At 39.0% G+C, this 7,311-nt stretch overlaps 1 protein-coding gene across 4 annotated transcripts in view; it reads left to right on the top strand.

The window, feature by feature from the left end:
• SLC25A21 (solute carrier family 25 member 21) overlaps positions 1-7,311 on the top strand; it is a 510,053-nt gene that overhangs the window by 492,277 nt on the left and 10,465 nt on the right. For 2 of the 4 annotated variants that reach the window (XM_028495735.2, XM_028495734.2), the window contains exon 8: positions 5,785-5,982. The exons of the other annotated variants lie outside the window; for them this stretch is intronic. In XM_028495735.2, the coding sequence (XP_028351536.1) occupies positions 5,785-5,952 (168 nt within the window). In that variant the 3' untranslated portion in view covers positions 5,953-5,982. The remainder of the gene's footprint in view (positions 1-5,784; positions 5,983-7,311) is intronic. 4 annotated transcript variants of the gene reach the window in all.

Raw genomic sequence — 7,311 nt, 5'->3', positions numbered from 1 at the left:
AATGGACTTGAGGATATGGGGAGGGGGAAGGGTAAGCTGGGACAAAGTGGGAGAGTGGCATGGACATATATACACTACCAAATATAGGGTGGATAACTAGTGGGAAGCAGCCGCATGGCACAGGGAGATCAGCTAGGTGGTTTGTGACCACCTAGAGGGGTGGGATAGGTGAGGGTGGGAGGGAGGGAGACGCAAGAGGGAAGAGATATGGGAATATATGTATATGTATAACTGATTCACTTTGTTATAAAGCAGAAACTAACACACCATTGTAAAGCAATTATACTCCAATAAAGAAGTTTAAATAAATAAGTAAATAAATAAAATAATTAAAAACTCCTGAGAGAATCCTAAAGAGTTTGAAAACAAAGAATAAATGAGTGCTACTAAAAGAAAAAAGTAATAAAATACTCAATTTCATTGTCAAACCCAACAAACATGACTCAGATGTCAAGACCATCCTATGGATGACAGAATCTAGTGCATGGTTGTAGTGCATGTCTTGGGGAATTTAAGTCTTGATAAATGTCAAGAAGTGAAATAATTTCATTGTTTCTATTATTAAAATTAAAAGTTGTGTGTAAGTTGTGTGTAATTTGTGTACAATTAGATACTTTCCTTGGTAAAAAAAAATTGGAAATTTTTATAGTTTTGTATTTTATTAAGCATGCCCAAATATTCCACACATAGGAAATATGTGTTTTAAAGAGATCAAGTAGCATTTATAATAGAGGAAGCATTGTTACCCTGGCATGAATGATATGAAAAATATAATAAAATATAATAAAATTATTAACATTAAAAAAAATGTGAATGGATTAAATGCTCCAACCAAATGACACAGGTTTGCTGAATGGATACAAAAACAAGACCCATATATATGCTGTCTACAAGAGACCCACTTCAGACCTAGGGACACATACAGACTGACAGTGAGGGGATGGAAAAAGAAATTCCATGCGAATGGAAATCAAAAGAAAGCTGGAGTAGCAATACTCATAACAGATAAAATGGACTTTAAAATAAAGAATATTACAAGAGAGAAGGAAGGACACTACATAATTATCAAGGGATCAATCCAAGAAGAAGATTTAACATTATAAATATATATGCACCCAACATAGGACCACCTCAAAACATAAGGCAACCACTAACAGCTGTAAAAGAGGAAATGGACAGTAACACAATAATAGTGGGGGAATTTAACACCTCAGTTACACCAGTGGACAGATCATCCAGACAGAAAATTAATAAGGAAACACAAGCTTTAAATAACACAATAGACCAGATAGATTTCACTGATATATATAGGACATTCCATCCAAAAACAGCAGATTATACTTTCTTCTCAAGTGCACATGGAACATTCTCCAGGATAGATCATATCTTGGGTCACAAATCAAGCTTCAGTAAATTTAAGAAAATTGAAATCACATCAAGCATCTTTTCCGACCACAACGCTATGAGATTAGAAATCAATTACAGGGAATAAAACGTAAAAAAACAGAAACACATGGAGGCTAAACAATATGTTACTAAATAACCAAAAGATCACTGAAGAAATCAAAGAGGAAATAAAAAAATACCTAGGGAACAAGTGACAATGAAAACACGATGATCCAAAACCTATGGGATGTAGCAAAAGCAGTTCTAACACGGAAGTTTATAGCAATAAAATCCGACCTCAACAAACAAGAAAAATCTCAAATGAACAATCTAACCTTACACGTAAACATGTAAAACAGAGATAAACCCAGGCACCTATATTCAACTAATCTATGACAAAGGAGGCAAGGATATACAATGGAGAAAAGACAGCCTCTTCAATAAGTGGTGCTGGGAAAACTGGACAGCTACATGTAAAAGAATGAAATTAGAACACTCCCTAACACCATACACAAAAATAAACTCAAAATGGATTAAAGACCTAAATGTAAGACCGGACATTATAAAACTCTTAGAGGAAAACATAGGAAGAACACTCTGACATAAATCACACCAAGATCTTTTTTGACCCACCTCCTAGAGTAATGGAAATAAAAACAAAAATAAACAAATGGGACCTAATGAAACTTAAATACTTTTGCACAGCAAAGGAAACTATAAACAAAACAATAAGACAACCCTTAGAATGTAAGAAAATATTTGCAAATGAATCAGTGGACCAAGGATTAATCTCCAAAATATACAAACAGCTCATGCAGCTCAATATTAAGAAAACAACCCAATCAAAAAATGGGCAGAAGACCTAAATAGACATTTCTCCAAAGAAGACACACAGGTGGCCAAGAGGCATATGAAAAGCTGCTCAGCATCACTAATTATTAGAGAAATGCACATCACAACTACAGTGAGGTATTACCTCGTCCTGGTTAGAATGGGCATCATCAGAAAATCTACAAACAACAAATTCTGGAGAGGGTGTGGAGAAAAGGGAACCCTCTTGCAGTGTTGGTCTGAATGTAAATTGATACAGCCACTATGGAGAACAGTATGTAGGTTCCTTAAAAAACTAAAAATAGAACTACCACATGACCCAGCAACCCCACTACTGGGTGTATACCCAGAGAAAACCATAATTCAAAAAGACACATTCTTTTTGAATTATGCACCCCAATGTTCATTGCAGCACTATTTACAATAGCCAGTTCATGGAAGTATTACTCAGCCATAAAAAGGAACGAAATTGGGTCATTTGTAGAGACGTGGATGGATCTAGAGACTGTCATACAAAGTGAAGTAAGTCAGAAAGAGAAAAACAAATATCGTATATTAACACATATATGTGGAATCTAGAAAAATGGCACAGATGAACTGGTTTGCAAGGCAGAAATAGAGACACAGATGTAGAGAACAAACGTATGGACACCAAGGGGGGAAAGCGTGGGGTGGGGTGGTGGTGGTGGGATGAACTGAGAGATTGGGGTTGACATATATGCACTAATACGTATAAAATAGATAACTAATAAGAACCTGCTGTATAAAAAATAAAATAAATTTCGAAAAAAACCTTTTATACTTACAAGACTTTAAATAAATAAATAAAATTATATTCCTTTGTACGGTAGACAATTTCTGTAAGCTTCAGATACCTCATCTGCTCAGCAATGTTGTGAGGCTTAAATATACAGAAAGTGCTTAACACAGTGCCTAGCACATCGTGTCTTATCATTATCATCATCTTTTTCCAGTTTTTAAAATAAACTAATGGAAAGGGCAAAATGACATTCCAAGAAATATGATAATCAAGCCAGAAGGCTAACCATTCAGCTAATGCATGGTGACTTTTAATAATGAGATGTCTTCCGTTGAGTTCATAAAGCCCAGCAAGTGACTAAGTTTTTTTGTTTGTTTGTTTGTTTGTTTGTTTTGTGGTATGCGGGCCTCCCCCTGCTGTGGCCTCTCCCGTTGCGGAGCACAGGCTCCGGACGCGCAAGCCTAGCGGCCATGGCTCGTGGGATCCTCCCAGACCGGGGCGCGAACCCGGTTCCCCTACATCGGCAGGCAGACGCACAACCACTGCGCCACCAGGGAAGCCCCGTGACTAAGTTTTTAAGAGGCAGAAGTTAGGTACTATCTCATCGAACTTTGATAGTGAAAGTCCAGAAGTAACTCCCTTCTCTTTACTGCATGTTTACCCCTGCACTTTGTTCACACCCCCATTTCAGTACTCATCACATTGTACTATGATACTTCATTATAAAGCCACCTTATCCCCTCTCTGGACCATTTACCTTCACACTCAATTCTAGCACCCAGTGTAGGACTAGGCATTTGTAGACATACAATAAACGTTTGTTGGATGAATATACGACAAATGAATGGTGAATGAGAAGGAATATAACATAATGAATGGGATATAATATAACAATGGTTGGAAGTCTGAAGAACTTGAGTTCAAATCCAAGCTCCACCTCCTATAAGCAGTGTGATCTTGATCAAGTGATGTAACTCTTTAAGTTTCATGTCCTTATCTGTAAAATGGTGTCATGTACTTAATTCATAGGGTTCTTATATGATATATAGGTTTTGTACATGTTTTTTGCATATAAAATTGTCTATCAATAACTATTATTAACAGTACCATTAATTTTCTTAATGAAAATTATGAAAAATAGCACAGATATTATACCATGTACATTATTTTATTACGTCTCTTTACTTTTACTATTAGTTTTATTGTTATTGTTACTGTGGTTATTGACAGAAATGCTGGAATGATTCACTGATTGCCAGTACAGGACCCACTCAAACTATGTGATAGGTTTCACTCAGACCCAATAACCTAACAGATGTGCATTCTTGCTTTGGATGGACCTGGGGTAGGAAAAGGTGAACAGAGTTCATAGCATTGTGTTCAGTTCTGCAGCCTTAAAAAACAAAGCCCTGCTTCCACCAAAGAAGGCTTTAAAATGTTTCCCAGCACATCCAGATCCTTTTAGAGCATCACTTATTCGGTCCAAGGATCCAAAAAGATGTACCATAAGCTTCAGTTAAGCAGTGGTTTTCAGACAAGCATCCATCAGGATAATTTGGAAGACTAGTTTAGACAGATTGTTGTGCTCCATCCCGAGTTTTGGGTTCCGTAGGCCTGGGGTAAAACCCCAATTTTTATTTCTACTAAGTTCTCACATGATACTGATGATGGTGGTTCAGGGACCACACTTTGAGAACCATTGAGTTCATAGATATGGTTGAGGTATGAGTAACCTGAATCCAGAGTGGAAATATTTGCAGAAATCTTTTCACTAAGGTGAATCGCCTGATAACGCCCATGAAAATGAGGGCTTTCTGTTTTCAGCCCCAATGTTTTCAACACTGCACTGTCCTTTTTTTACTTTATAAATTTATTGGTAGGGGAAATGATTTGATGAAGATGTTTTTAAGCTTCTATGAGCCTGATAAAATCTATAGACATTTTCTCCTGAAAAGCCCATCTGCACATACCCAGAACCATTGCTTATAATTTCAGGAGGTTCTCAGGCACCTCCCCCGACAGCCCACCCACCAACCCTTAGGAGTATCAGTAGAAAAACTATCCCCTAAGGCAAAGTCTTGGGTTCACTTGGATGTAACAAAAATTCCCTTCTTACACCTAAGCTTTCAGTTCACTCATTTGTAAAATAGGAATAAAAATAATAGTTCTTACCTCAAAGACTGTGAAGATTAACTGATATAATACACTGAAGAGCCTAATTTGAAAGCCAGAGACACTGAATATTACCTTTTGCTCTCTCTTTATAGTCCTGCTACAACAATCCTCATTCTTGAGGCAAGTGGATGCCTCTCCCTACTAGGGGAAAGATCAGGAAGTGTAAGAAAGAAGAGCCAGCCCAAAGAGTAATATTTCAAGACTTTACTCTGTGCCCACTGCATTCTTTTGCTAAAATCTGGTCACAGGATGCCATATCATGTTTTTTTCCGTAAGTCCCTGAGTAATGGGGTCTGGCAAGCCCAGGCCTGGCTCTATGACCTGAGAGTCTCAATTCATTTGCCTGGAAATACTCCACTTTGCAAATGTCCTATGCCTTGTCATGTCCCCATGTTAACGCCTCCTGGCAGAAAGACAGAAACATAAAGTTCTAATAGGGGTTCATTTACAGGGTAGAAGATACTGAGTTTTGAGAAATAGTGATTAAGGTCAAAGCCTGATTCTCATTGTTTCTACAAAGATAAACTACAGTGATAGGCTAATCCGCAGACATTTATTTAGCATTTACCGTGCTAAACACTGTGTAGTAGGTGAAACAAAGAGGAATAACACATGCTCCTGTTCTGTGCCAGCTCACATTCCAGCAGGGAAGATGGATACACACAAAAATAAACCAGACACAAAGAGAGCCAGAGCAAGGACAGCGATCGCGGATCAGACAGTGTTTCAGGAGTGCCCAAGAGGGAGAAATCAATTTTGATGGGGATCCACGGAAGTCTCTTGGGCAAGGTGGGATTTAAGCTGGACCGTAAAGAGTGGGGCTGCTATCTGTGAGTATGATGGAGCATGACATTCTAGGTAGTGGGAGTTGTTTGAAAAAAAAATGTGGACTTAGAAAAGTGTTCGGTAGAAATGTGCATGATTATGATTTAATCAGCATGAGTGTAGTTTGGCTTGGGGGTAAAGGTGTAGAATTTGAGGCTAGAAAGGTAGGTTGGAAGCATATCGTGGGAAACAAACCAAAGGCCAATGAGGAGCTTTGGCTTTACTCTCCGTGCCGTGGGGAAGGGTTGAGGGTCTTTGAGTAGGGAGGCACCAGAAGCAGATATGTTTTTATAAAAAGAAAAAAAAAATCCCTGGGGCCACTGTGAAGAACAGATGATAGAAGCAAGAAGAAAGCAAGACTTGGTGAAAGTAATGGGAACCTGAGTTAAAGCCAGAGAAGTAGCAAGAGCAGCCGGAGGGGGACGAAGGGGAGGGGCATTTGAGGGGCTGCGTTCATCCGAGGATGGTTGATGACATGCAGCAAAGAAAGCAGAGGTGAGCTGGCAGGGCTCTCCTCGGAGCATCCGATCCCAGTCTGGGTTGCTGCCTAGAGCAGACCATGGACTCAGAGGAAGAGGCTGGAAAGGGGCCCAGAGGCCGTGTGGTGAGTGATAGCTCTTGGCCATCCCCAAAAGACTTTTCTCCTCCCTAGAATGCCCAGAGGGGTAGCAATTGACCATCTGCTTTGCCTGCCTGGAATATCAAAATCAGTGATTCCCAGACATGGCCCTTAGCCTGGCAATGTCAGAAGTTCTGAAGTTCTTTTTTTTATTTTTTTTAACATCTTTATTGGAGTATAATTGCTTTACAATGCAGTGATTCCCAGACATGGCCCTTAGCCTGGCAATGTCAGAAGTTCTGAAGTTCTTTTTTTTATTTTTTTTAACATCTTTATTGGAGTATAATTGCTTTACAATGGTGTGTTAGTTTCTGATTTATAACAAAGTGAATCAGTTATACATATACATATGTTCCCATATCTCTTCCCTCTTGCGTCTCCCTCCCTCCCACCCTCCCTATTCCACCCCACTAGGTGGTCACAAATCACCCAGCTGATCTCCCTGTGCTATGCGGCTGCTTCCCACTAGCTATCTATTTTACGTTCCGTAGTGTATATATGTCCATGCCACTCTCTCACTTTGTCCCAGCTTACCCTTCCCCCTCCCCATATCCTCAAGTCCATTCTCTAGTAGGTCTGTGTCTTTATTCCCATCTTGCCCCTAGTTTCTTCATGACCTTTTTTTTTCTTTTTTTCAGATTCCATATATATGTGTTAGCATACAGTATTTGTTTTTCTCTTTCTGACTTACTTCACCCTGTATGACAGACTCTAG

Source organism: Physeter macrocephalus, chromosome 11, assembly GCF_002837175.3.
Source record: "Physeter macrocephalus isolate SW-GA chromosome 11, ASM283717v5, whole genome shotgun sequence".
Classification (NCBI taxonomy): Eukaryota; Metazoa; Chordata; class Mammalia; order Artiodactyla; family Physeteridae; genus Physeter; species Physeter macrocephalus.
This window is presented reverse-complemented; position numbering and strand designations above follow the sequence as displayed.